General features: G+C 40.8%; 1 protein-coding gene across 1 annotated transcript in view; it reads right to left on the bottom strand.

Annotated features, from left to right (window-relative positions):
- The window catches only part of FOXP4 (forkhead box P4), a 153319-nt gene that overhangs the window by 12794 nt on the left and 126341 nt on the right, over positions 1-14184 (bottom strand). The window contains exons 10-13 of the mRNA XM_073615915.1: positions 10343-10426; positions 10056-10257; positions 1717-1793; positions 1517-1618 (exon numbers count right to left, since the gene is read on the bottom strand). Of these exons, the coding sequence (XP_073472016.1) occupies positions 1517-1618; positions 1717-1793; positions 10056-10257; positions 10343-10426 (465 nt within the window). The remainder of the gene's footprint in view (positions 1-1516; positions 1619-1716; positions 1794-10055; positions 10258-10342; positions 10427-14184) is intronic.

Below are 14184 nucleotides of genomic sequence, written 5' to 3'. Positions count from 1 at the left end.
ACCCTGGATACACAAAGTACATTACACATTATCATAAGAATAAACACATAATCATCTCCTAATGGTTCGATAACAAGGTAAAGTGGACACAAGACTAATCACATCTCAGAAATGAGCAGACAGACAAACAATAGGGGACTCAATTAAGAATGGGAATTCACACCTAGGAAGCACACAATGGTAAAGACATACTTAACAATAAACATATAACACCTAAATAAACAGACTTTAGCAGGAGATCCCAGTATCTGGTTGCTTTGAGCTGATTAGATTAACATCTACTCTGAGTCTCACAGTCTAAAGCCTGGTACACACAGAGACACTGTACTAACCATGCGAGTATGTGCAGTGATCTCCCCTGCTGAGCTGTTGTGTTCTGACAGGGGGACGGCCCCCCTGCCAGAACACTCCGATCTGCGCTCTCTGCCATTGGCAGTGAGTGCTGATCTGGAGTCAGCAGGCTGCTGGTTCGTCCGGCTTCTGTTGGACAGACCGACATACATAAGGGCTGAATGTCAGAGAGTTTTTTTTTTTAACCGCCCGTTGTCACCCGACATTCAGCCCGTGTGTACAAGGCTTAAAGCAGTAATTGTTGGTTTGGGCAGAAAGGACCCAAATCGATGTGTTTTTTCAGGGAGACATGGACCCGAAATTGAAGCAAGACCACTCCAAGGATCCCCCAGGCACACACCTCCCAAAGAGTAGTACTCACCTAACAGCCAGAACTCATAGTCAGTAGGCAAGAGGCCACCCTGCAGCCCCTGTCCTGGTTGGATCTGTCACATTTTGCTTTAGAATCACTTTTAGAGTGACTTTAAGCATCTGTTTTGCAGGCTATCACCTGGTTTTCTGTTCATTCCTTTTCAAAGTTTACTGGGTGGATGTTCAGTCTAAGGTGCTTCAAACTGTCATCAGGTCCACAGCGCCTTATTTTTGTGGACCTGTTGGCTATGTTGGTGCCCACCCTCAGTTAATTGTTTAGAGATGTCCCATAGTCTATAGCTTCCTGGTCTGTGTACTGCATTGTATGATTAAGATTAATATTTCTTTGCTAATTTTGACACTGATTCATATGAATTCCAATGATATGTCCACTATAAACATTTTTAGGGTTCCCTTACTTGCCTATATTACACACTGTATTATGAAAAAAAGCTGTCTCATTGATTTGTCTGTTTGACTACTACCGTACAATGCATAGGCCAATGCAACATATTCAAATTCTATTTCCTTTCCCCAATATAGTTTTATTTTTATGATGATATAAATGTAACCAATAAAATCATGAGACCTATGTACAATTAATAACGTTTTAAATACTGTATGCTACTTTGCAGCATCATACACTTTGTAAATATTGTAGAACTCAGATTAAACCTTTGGTGGCATAAATGATCTATGTTCACAGTACAAGGCAAGCCTCTCATCCATAAAAAAATAACAGTAGTTGATAACAGTGTGAAAAGCCTGCACTCAAGCAGTATAATTGTATAATAATATAACGGATCTAACTTACTTTCCATGTGGCTGTGTTTCTCCGGAAGTAGGCAAACATGCGGGTAAACCAATTGTAGATCTCATTTAAAGTCAGCTGTCTGTCTGGTGTGTCTAGAATAGCCTGTAGGGAACATTAGAGTTTGGGTAGACATTTTGAATATGACACCAATATATGCTATGGGTCATTCTATTATTTCTTTCTTATCTCAAAGCTCTTACCTGTCGTATGAGTGAGGCATATGTAAACGGCGGACGGACTTCAGCATTTTTATAAAACTCGTGATTCTGTGCAAGCTCTAAGACAAAACACAGAAAATCAAGAACATAACAATATTAATGACAGAGACACAATGGCAAATGTTTAATAAAGTCTAGAATCTCAGAAAACAAAATTGTGCACATACGGTAGTTTTAAAATACTAGGTTACATAGTAGGTGAGGTTGAAAAAAGACACAAGTCCAACCTACGTGTGTGATTATATGTCAGTATTGCATTGTATATCCCTGTATGCGGTCGTTCAGGTGCTTATCTAATAGTTTTTTGAAACTATCAATGCCCCCCCCCCCCCCGCTGAGATCACCGCCTGTGGAAGGGAATTCCACATCTTTTAACAGTAACTCTAACAGTAAAAAACCCTCTACGTAGTTTAAGGTTAAACCTCTTTTCTTCTAGTTTTAATGAGTGACCACGTGTCTTGTTAAAGGTGATATATAACTTGTACAATGACTTCAAGTGCCATAAAATATTGTTGAGAAAAAACACAAAGTTTATTTTTATGGTAAATTTAATGGCTTGTTTGACCATAGACATACACAATAAGAACCAAGTGTTGTTCTTGTGTGTGTGTTGTATATATCCACAAAAACATATGTTTAATACTAATTACCATAATAATGAAAATGACTTAAAGCAAATCACAGTCCATGGGGCCTGTTTTTAAAAAAGTTGGTATACTAAGGTTTGTATGCAATTTCTGTGTGCAGCATTTTTAGGAGCTCATTCATCAGCCTTGTTTCTCCATGTATAAAAAGGATCAAAGAGCTAACAGACGAACTGTAAAAACAGTAAACAAAATTGCTATATTTTGAAAACTTCCATCTTTCCATAACATTCCTCAATTAAACAAAAGTCCAAAGTGTGGTTAGCTTATTCACATTATAAAAACGACACACAACAACTATAAAAACTATGAGAAAAGAAGATGAGCTGTCCTTAGTGACTCTTATTATAATCTCACCTAGAAAAAAAATATAGCTGGACTGTAGTTGTTTGGACAAAAGAATCATTTTCCTTTTTCAGTATTTATACGTGGGCCCAGCTTTTCTCAAGTGAGAGGAGATGGTTTACACTTAGTGAAAAGCAAACATGCTTTCCACAACTGTGAAGAAGTGAACAAATAAAATATGCACTATTTTTTAAAACATTGCACAACATCTTAAAGCAGTTTCATTTACAATGTCATTAAAGTGTTTGTTACCCCAACATTTTATTTTCCTGATATGTGCCTACTGTACCATGTACTTGTATAAAAAAGTATCCGGTTCGCTTTGTATTGCTTCTTTTGTGTGAAATCCCTGGTGTTCCTGCCAGTCATTCTGCTTTCCTATTAAAAACTCACCACACTAAGCAGGAGAACACACTGTGGTCAGTTCTCTCGCTATGCTGGGAACTCAGGCTGCTCTCCTTCAATGATCAGACTTGTCCTGACACTCTCCCCTGCACAGCCCTTCACTGGGAACAGAGGGAAGGTGACCACTTAAAAAAAAGGGGAAAAAAGGTGTTTATATATCTATCTATATATATCTATATATAGATAGATATATATACAGGGAAATTCCGTATCTACTTCAGGGGAATAAACACTATATTTTCCCCCTGAAGTAGATATGGAAGTACCCTGTATCGATACGCGTTGGGGAGGGGACAGGACGGACGTTCAGCAGGTGACCTGTCAGGAAAGAACCCCATACCATCCCAATATCGATCCAGTATCTTTACATGCTGTTTGCCTGATGCAGAGTGGCGCACTGACGCACCTGTACTATGTGAGTACCCCATAGGGGGGTTTTATGTGATTAATAAACTGTTAAAACGTTATTACACCATCCATTCCTTTTTTACTCAACCGAGGTATAGTGCTGACGGTCCAGGAGTCTGGTTAAAACTGCAGAGCCCCAGAGGTGGTTCACAGGCGTGTATTGACTAAGCTTAAGTACAAAGTCACATGCTCAGAGGTGAGCGTTTGATACCTAGGGGGGAGCACTTGAGTGTGATCACTGTGGATTGCTACACAGCAGTTCCAAATCGCATGGATCACTGTGGCTTGTTTTGGATTATCTACACAGCAGTTTCCAAATCGCATGGACTTCAGAAGCACTTTTGAATTGAAATAATTGGATGACACATATGCACATAGAAGCACTTTTTATTCATCTATATGTTTTAGTGGATTGAGTCCGCTATATATTTTTATGAACACTATATGATTTTATGAACAATAATTTTGATACAACCAATCACCATAAGGATGCACATTATAGCACTTTTTACTAGTGTGATTATTTATTTTCATTTATATGTTCATTTTTAAGTATTTATAACTATTTGTTACACTATTGTCACTTTTTACAGTCACTAGTTACTGGATGTATCACGGTGTGTGACTCACACGCATACTTACACTTTGGTTATCACACATATATATATAATGAGAAGAGTATATTTGAAAGCGCAGCGTATACAGTGGGGACGGAAAGTATTCAGACCCCCTTAAATTTTTCACTCTTTGTTATATTGCAGCCATTTGCTAAAATCATTTAAGTTTTTTTTCCCTCATTATTGTACACACAACACCACATATTGACAGAAAAACACAGAATTGTTGACATTTTTGCATATTTATTAACTACTTGCCTACTGGGCACTTAAACCCCCCTCCTGCCCAGATCAATTTTCAGCTTTCAGCGCTCTCACACTTTGAATGACAATTACTCAGTCATGTAATACTGTACCCAAATGAATTTTTTGTCCTTTTTTTCATACAAATAGAGCTTTCTTTTGCTTGTATTTGATCACGTCTAGGTTTTTTATTTTTTGCGCTATAAATGAAAAAAGACCGAAAATTTTGAAAAAAAAAACGCATTTTTCTTAGTTTCTGTGATAAAATTTTGAAAATTATTAATTTTTCTTCATACATTTGGATCACAATTTATACTGCTATATATCCTTGGTAAAAATAATCCAAATTAGTGGATATTATTTGGTCTTTGTGAAAGTTAGAGAGTCTACAAGCTGTGGTGCAAATCATAAAAAATTGATCACACCTGATGTACTGGTGGCTCATTTCTTGCGACCCGAACAAGCCAGGAAAGTACAAAGACCCCCCAAATGACCCCTTTTTTGAAAGTAGACATTCCAAGGTATTTAGTAAGATGCATGATGAGCTTTTTGATGTTGTCATTTTTCCCACAATTCTTTGCAAAGTGAAGATTTTTTTTCCCCACAAAATTGTCATTATAATAGGTTATTTATCTCACATGGCATGTATATACCACAAATAACACCCCAAAATACATTCTGCTGCTACTCCTGAGTATTATGATACCACATGTGTGGGACTTTTTCACAGCCTGGCCACATACAGAGGCCCAACATGCAGGGAGCACCATCAAGTGTTCTAGGAGCATAAATTACACATCTAACTTGTTGACTACCTATTACACTTTTGAAGGCCCTGGAGCACCAGGACAATGACACGTAACACTGACGTGGCACTGATGACAGATGACACTGATATGTGGCACTGATGACAGATGGCACTAATACGTGGCACTAATGACAGATGGCACTAATACGTGGCACTGATGACACGTGACACTGATGACAGATGGCACTAATATGTGGCACTGATGACATGTGGCACTGATGACAGATGCACTAATATGTGGCACTGATGACAGATGGCATTAATACGTGGCACTGATGGCACTAATACGTGGCACTGATGACAGATAGCACTAATACATGGCACTGATGACACGTGACACTGACAGATGGCACTGATACGTGGCACTGATGCCACTGATATGTGGCACTGATGACACATGACACTGATAACAGATGGCACGTGACACTGACAGGTGGTACCGATGACATATGGCAATAATATGTGGCACTGATGACAGATGGCACTGATGACAGATGGCACTTATACGTGGCAGTGGGGACAGATGACAGTGGGGACAGATGGCAGTGGGGACAGATGACACTGACGTCACTTTTTTTAGTTTTTTTTTTTACTCACCGCTGCAGCAGTTTGCTCTCCCTTCTCACATGCTGTCTCTATGTGAGGAGGGAGAGCCGGCGATGAGAGATGATCTCATATGTTTACATATGAGATCATCTCTTATTGACACCGCCGATCGCGCTGAAAACGGCCGCTATGATTGGCCGTTTTCAGCTATCTGTAACTGGCTGTGTCCAAGGGACACGGCCAGCACAGAACTTCCCCAATGCGCGCCCGCGGGAGCACGCATCGCAGAAGTAAACAGGAGGACGTCCAGGGACGGCCTCCCGGCAATTAGCGTCCGTGCTGCAGCCGTCTTTCGGCTATAACGCGGGCGCGAAGTGGTTAAAAAAGAAAAACTGCAATATCACATGGTCCTAAGTATTCAGACCCTTTGCTCAGTATTTAGTAGAAGCACCATTTTGATCTAATACAGCCATGAGTCTTTTTGGGAAAGATGCAACAAGTTTTTCACACCTGGATTTGGGGATCCTCTGCCATTCCTCCTTGCAGATCCTCTCCAGTTCTGTCAGGTTGGATGGTAAACGTTGGTGGACAGCCATTTTTAGGTCTCTCCAGAGATGCTCAATTGGGTTTAAGTCAGGGCTCCGGCTGGGCCATTCAAGAACAGTCACGGAGTTGTTGTGAAGCCACTCCATTATTTTAGCTGTGTGCTTAGGGTCATTGTCTTGTTGGAAGGTAAACCTTTGGCCCAGTCTGAGGTCCTGAGCACTCTGGAGAAGATTTTCATCCAGGATATCCCTGTACTTGGCTGCATTCATCTTTCCCTCGTCCTGCAACCAGTCGTCCTGTCCCTGCAGCTGAAAAACACCCCCACAGCATGATGCTGCCACCACCATGCTTCACTGTTGGGACTGTATTGGACAGGTGATGAGCAGTGCCTGGTTTTCTCCACACATACTGCTTAGAATTAAGGCCAAAAAGTTCTATCTTGGTCTCATCAGACCAGAGAATCTTATTTCTTACCATCTTGGAGTCCTTCAGGTGTTTTTTTTAGCAAACTCCATGCAGGCTTTTATGTGCCTTGCACTGAGGAGAGGCTTCCGTCGGGCCACTCTGCCATAAAGCCCTGACTGGTGGAGGGCTGCAGCGATGGTTGACTTTCTACAACTTTCTCCCATCTCCCGACTGCATCTCTGGAGCTCAGCCACACTGATATTTGGGTTCTTCTTTACCTCTCTCACCAAGGCTCTTCTCCCCCGATAGCTCAGTTTGGCCGGACGGCCAGCTCTAGAAAGTGTTCCGGTCGTCCGAAACGTCTTCCATTTAACGATTATGGAGGCCACTGTGCTCTTAGGAACCTTAAGTGCAGCAGAAATTTTTTGTAACCTTGGCCAGATCTGTGCCTTGCCACAGTTCTGTCTCTGAGCTCTTCAGGCAGTTCCTTTGACCTCACGATTCTCATTTGCTCTGACATGCTCTGTGAGCTGTAAGGTCTTATATAGATAGGAGTGTGGCTTTCCTAATCAAGTCCAATCAGTATAATCAAACACAGCTGGACTCAAATGAAGGTGTAGAACCATCTCAAGGATGATCAGAAGAAATAGACAGCACCTGAGTTAAATATATGAGTGTCACAGCAAAGGGTCTGAATACTTAGGACCATGTGATATTTCAGTTTTTCTTTTTTAATAAATCTGCAAAAATGTCAACAATTCTGTGTTTTTCTGTCAATATGGGGTGCTGTGTGTACATTAATGAGGAAAAAAAAGAACTTAAATGATTTTAGTAAATGGCTGCAATATAACAAAGAGTGAAAAATTTAAGGGGGTCTGAATACTTTCCGTCCCCACTGTATATTTATTTCTGCTTTTATCTGCATGTTTTTATGAGACATGTTTAACGCTTGCAGCTGTTTCACGGTGCCATTTATAATCAGAGGAGGCTCACAGGATCTTTTTTATATATACTAGTATCTCAATTTGACTTGGTATTAGCCTCTTGCAATCCTTTGTACAGCATAGCTTAAATTGTGAGAGGGAGAAACAGCAAATCAGCTGTACTCATGTGTTAACAAGTAGCATGTTTGCAGGAGCAGAGTGATAGAGAAATTTGCTCACCACTGCTTTTCCTTCACCTTCTATTCACAGGTTGGGGGTAGGGACAATACACAATTGTTATACTTAATTGCAGGAAAGGCAAATGAGCTCTGCGGGCTGGCTGTGTGGTCTGACAGGGCTGTGTAACTATCAAGAATGAATAGACAGAAATCCTTTGGCAAGTAACACAGCAATCTTATACGTATTTCACCAGTTTATTTAGCTTTTAGTTTTTGATTTCAGGGCCAACTTTAAACCATGTTAAGTGTTATACTGTAATATAAACCATCTATTTGACTAGCATTAGGCCTCATGCAACACAGGACTAGAAATGGAAAGGCCTGGAAAATAAACGGAAAAAATTGGGACATAAACTGTTTTATTTTTGTTTTTTTTCTGGAAAAATTGGAAACAAAAATGTGGAATATGTTCTTTTACAATAATATATAATATATCTATGACATGGTATTCAAACTTTTCAAACTATAACATGAAGATCTTAATGAAAGTATTCTGAGACTTTATGTAGTTCTCTCAGCTAAAGACAAGCAAATCCTGGAATACAATTTGCTTCTCAATGCAGTTCTCAAACAAGAGAAATATGCATTTCTGCCACTAGGGGGCACTGCAGGGGAAAGGCCCCAGTTTACTTAGCTTAGTTTACTCCATCTCAGTTGGGTGACCTGTCCTCTCAGGCCTTAATTGACAGGTAAGAGTACATTTGTTTGACAAATTAGTTTATCTTTTTAACCATTAAATGATGCTTGTTAATGTTCTCCATCATCATAACATAATGTTTCCCTATAGTCTGGTCAGTATATTGTTCTCTCCTCTCAGTAAAATGGTGAGACCAACATCTAGAGTTTGGAAACATTTCCACAGTGTAATTTCTGCTGAGAGCAAAGCTGCAATTTGCAAATTTTGTGAGAAGAAATATTCTTTTCCATATGCTACAAGGATGACAAAACACATCCTTGCATGGCAGAGGTACCCTAACAACATAAAAAAACACTTTATGGAATAGAGCAAGTAGCTTTTCCCTCTAGTGTTCTCATTCCAGAAACACCCTTTCTGTTGCTTCTGGATCATCACAAAGTTTTTCTTCACCAGCAGCATCTTCAAGTAAGGAAGTGTTTCAAACCACTGCCTCCCAAAAATAAAAAATGCCTTCATTTATAGATACAATGACACCTGAAAATCAGAACATTCATCAAGCTCCCGTAGGAGCAATATATGCTTCTGGATCAGCATTGTCAATAAGTGAAAATGCATCTTGGCAGGAATCTTTTACATTATTACCAGGGAAAGGGGTGAGGGAAAGGGGTGGTTACCTGTTCTCATGTATAGTTGAAATGTTCTTAACATATACAGTCCTTGTTATTCCATTTGTAATAAAAAAATAAAAAAATTTAAAAAACAAGTTTAGTTTATTTACTGAGTAAGCTGTACTTTTATTTTAAGCAAAATACTTTTATATACACTGCATTTCACATTCCCAGTGTAACAAAATGGCTTTCAATTTAAAAAGACTACATTTAAATTTTTTTTTTTTTTAATTTCCATTTTGTCTGGAAACAAAAAAATCCCCCATAAGGGGCAGCTGCTCCACTGACAACTGTCAAAGGCAGTCTTTCCTTTCTCATAATGGAAATTTCTGTGAGGATAGCCCTCTAATAGAAATATAGACAAAAATTTAAAAATTTGACAGAAGATCTCACTCTGCCCCATTTTATCCAAAACAAAAAGCTTAATTTGGAGTTTCTCTTTAAAGTAGAAGTATAAGCAAAACTTTTTTTTTCCATTTTGGATAGGGTACGGGAGGCTTATAATTCCTGTAAGATTTATTTTTGCCCTATTTGCCCCATAACCAAAACAGGAAGTAGAAGAAAATTTGTGAAAATTAATTAGGAATCTCTTGGGGACCCCCAGGTCATCAGAGCTAGTGTCTCCATTGGAAGATTTCCCCTCTATTATTTTTCTGGGGACACCCAAAATTCAATATTTTCTTTTACTGTCATGTTTTATGATAACGGAAAAAAGGGAGAAATAGAGAGGGTGAATCTCGTTAACGGGGGCAAAGACGGTATTAAAAACAGACAGGGGTTAGTTATACTTTAAGTAACTGTAAATGCTAGCAAACTGCAGTACTACTTTAACAATATTTAACTGTGACTAAAGAGTCAACTAAAAATAAGGGCATAGTAGTGTTTACCTGAAGAAATTGGTGTACAGAATTTGTCTACTATCCTTCTTCGCACAGGACCAATGCTAGATAGGCTTGAAGAGCTAATCACAGATGTGCCAGCTCTCACTGGAGTGATGGGTGCTGTTGCTGATGTTGGGGGTTGTTGCAAGCCATCTGGGTAGATGTCTGGGGACATTTTGTTGAGAGATGCACTGGAAACCAGGTTAAGCTGAGAGATAATGAAAAGGTGTCAAAGGAAAGTTATGAGTATCCACGTAGGCAATCTTGAGAAGACAGGGTCTTTAATAACTCACTGGTTGACTGAAGGGTTTTGGTTCGGACGGTCTCATATGTAAATGTGTCATCATCGCTTGCAGACGTTCGCTTTCTTTTGCCAGCTGGAACATAAATCTTTTGTTAGCCTGATACAGTTATTAATGCATAGAGATAGATAAGAATTCCAAGAAAAATAATGAATGCTACAACTTGGTTATATTTGATTTTATACACAAAAAATGTGCTCACATTCTCTAGATCTCTTATCTGATAGCTGTAATTTAAGCATGTTTTTGAGGGTCCCCTATAAGGGATGAGTACATTTTCATTACATACAAACTAATGAGAAAATTTTGCCAAACTTGATTTTACAAATTTTGGCCTTCACCAATATTGTTGGGGTAACTGCCATTTAATTTAGCTTTATGGCACCGCAACAGGAAATAAAAAATAGGATATTTATTACAGCTTACCTGTAAAATCCTTTTCTTGGAGTACATCATGGGACACAGAGCCTTAAGTAATTACTTAATGGGTTATAGGCTACCTTCAGGTGTTGACACTGGTAAACCCAATCAAGAAGTTTACTCCCTATATAACCTCTCCTCCTTGCTTTTTGTAGCAAAGCATATACTTAATCCCAAAAGAGCGGCAGGACCTCTGTGTCCCAGGATGTACTCCAAGAAAAGGATTTTACAGGTAAGCTATAGATAAAAATCCTATTTTCATAGGACACAGAGCCTTAAGTAATTACTTAATGGGATGTCCCATAGCAATGCTACTTGAGGGGAGGGAGAAACAGCTTGCAGGGTACCCACAGACTTGAGGATTTTTACTGCTGCCTGCAGCACACTGTGCCCGAAGGTGATATCCTCATACCTCCTTACATCCACCTGATAAAACTTTGTGAATGTATGCACTGAAGACCAAGTTGCGGCCTTACAGATCTGAGCCATGGAGGCCTAGTGACGCACTGCCCAAGAAGCACTAACCGACCTGGTAGAGTACGCCTTAACTTGAAATGGGGGAATTTTACCCCTAAATCATAAGTTTGAATTATTACTTGTCGAATCCACTTAGCGACAGTGGATTTCTATGCTGCCTGTCCTTTCTTAGGACCCTCTGGCAGAATAAATAAGACATCAGTCTTACGAATCTAAGCAGTTGCCCTATAATAGATTTTCACTGGTTTCACCACAATTAAGACAATATAGTGACTTTTCTTCCCCGGAACATGGTTTTGGAAAAAAATTATGGCAGGTCAATATCTTGGTTCAGGTGAAAACCTGAGATCACTTTTGGCAAAAAGCCTGGACGAAGCCGTAACACCACTCTGTCCTCATGAAAAATCAAATATGGCTCTTTACAAGAAAGAGCAGCCAATTCCGGGACCCTCCTTGCTGAGGATATAACAACCAAATATACCAACTTCCTTGTCAGAAGGACTAGGGGAATATGTTGTATTGGTTCAAATGGCTGTTTTTTGTAACACAGACAAAACTAAGTTCAAGTCCTAAGGGTTCAAGGGAGGTTTGACGGGCGGAATAAGCCACGTCACCCCTTGTATAAAACCCCAGACTAAAGAATGAGTAGCAAGGGGTCTTTTGAAATAAGACCAATAAAGCTGACACTTGGCCTTTAATAGTACTCAAGGCCAATTTCATTTCTACCCCTAATTGTAGAAAGGCAAGAATTCTGCCTAGGATATATCTCTGTGGGTGCCAACCCTTGGATTCACACCAGGAAACATAAGCCCTCCAGACTCTATAGTTCTGGAAGCTGGCTTCCCTGCACTAATCAGGGTAGAGATAACTGACCCGGAAAGCCCACATTTTCTCAGAATGTGGGTTTCAATAGCCATGCTGGTAAATTTAGAGACCGTAAGGTAGGATGGAATATCAGTCCCTGTGAGAGCAGATCTGGCCTTAGTGGGAGGGACCATGGGCCCTCCACTGCCATCTTTACGATTTCTGCATACCATGAGCTTCTGGGCCATGCTGGTGCCACCAAAATTACCGGCTTTCTTTCCAGCTTGATCCTGCAAAGAAGTCTAGCAATAGGGGGAATGCATAGATTAGTGAGAACTTATCCCATGGGGTCACCAACGCATCCGTTTCGCATGCGAATGGATCCCTTTTTCTGGCCACAAAGTTGACTGACTTCATGTTGAACCTGGACGCTAGAAGATCTACGTCCAGAGTCCCCCATCTTTGGCAAGAGACTATTCCACTGGGAATAATTGCTGGCGACTCAAGTAGTCCGCTTGCCAGTTCTCTACTCCTGGAAGGAAGACTGCACGGAACATTCCTTTCTGTCCAAGTTAGAATATGGTTCACCTCTCTCTGCGCTGAGAGACCTTCAGTGCCCCCTTGGTAATTGATATAGGCCACAGCTGTGGCATTGTCGGATTGAATCCTGACAGGACAATCCTGTAACCTGAAAGTCCAGGTCTTTAGAGCCAGACGTACTGCCCGAATCTCCAGGATATTGATGGACAAGGTTCTTTTCGGTTCTTGACCACTGTCCCTGGACAGTTGCCATTTCTAGTACTGCTCCCTGGCCTGAAAGGCTGGCATCTGTCGTTACCACTTTCCAGATGACTGGTCTGAAGGATTTTCCTTTCAGCAGATTCTGGGTTAGTAACCACCAAGTGAGGCTTTGGGACACTCTTGGGGACAGCTGCATTGGCAAGTCTAAAGCTTGAATTGTTTTGTTCCAAGCAGACAGGATACTGTTTTGCAACAGTCTTAAATGAAACTGGGCATAGGGAACTGCTTTGAATGAAGCCACCATGGTTCCTAGCAACCTCATGCAAAGGCAAATGGAGGGATCGCCATTTGACCTGACCATCCGCACCAACTCTCTTATAGAGTTGATCTTTGCCTGAGGCAAGAACACCTTTTCCTGGGCTGTGTCTATGATCAGACCCAAGTACTCCAGCTTTTTTAGCGGTATTAAGAAAGATTTCTCTAGGTTGAGAATCCAACCCAACTCTTCAGATAGTTGGTTGAAGTGTGTACGCTTTGCTCCAAATGAGCCACCAACTGATCTATTAGTAATAGATCGTCTAGGTACACTACGACTGTTATGCCCTTAACCTGGCTAGAGGTGGGGCCAGCACTTTGGTGAACACCTGGGGTGCTGTGGCTAGCCCGAAGGGCAGGGCTACAAATTGAAAATGTTGCTGTTCTAACTTGAACCGCAGAAACTTTTGATGAGCGGGAAATATAGGGACATGCAGATATGAATCCCTGATGTCGATTGATGCCAGAAGTTCTCCTCCTAGAAGGATAGAAACTGACCTGATTGTCTCCATGCGAAAAGAGCGGATCTTCAGGAACTGATTTAGACTTCTTAGATCTAGTCTGGGTCTGACATCTCCATTTGGTTTCGATACCATAAAAAAGTATGTATAAAACCCCAAACCTTGCTCTTATGTGGGGGTCTGTATGATCACTACTTGAGATATTAATCGGTCTAGTGCCTGAAACAGAGATTGTCTTTTCTCTGGATCTTTGGGAACGCTTGACCTCAGGAAGCGACATGGTGGAAAGTCCCAAAATTCCAGCTTGTACCCCAGCGCTACCGTGGAGATGACCCATCTGTCCTGAATTTCTTCTTTTCAGACTTTTGAAAACTGCAGAAGTCTTCCCCCCACCTTGGTGAGGGGGGTTGCCTCTTTATAATGAGGCTTTAGGATTCTGGCTTGCAGGTTTCCGACCCCAGGACTTCTTTTGAGCCTGGGTCTGACTCTGAGATCTTCCTCTAGAGTGTGACGGCAGAGGCCGTCGCCCCTACCTAGAAGCGGAAGCCTCTGGCGTAGGGGAAAGAGCCTGTTTAAATGAAGGGTGTTTATACTTTCTTTTGACTGGCAAAAGAG

Source organism: Aquarana catesbeiana, linkage group LG02 (assembly GCF_042186555.1).
Source record: "Aquarana catesbeiana isolate 2022-GZ linkage group LG02, ASM4218655v1, whole genome shotgun sequence".
In the NCBI taxonomy this organism is placed as follows: domain Eukaryota; kingdom Metazoa; phylum Chordata; class Amphibia; order Anura; family Ranidae; genus Aquarana; species Aquarana catesbeiana.
Note: the sequence above shows the minus strand (reverse complement) of the source record. Positions and strands in the feature narration are given on the sequence as shown.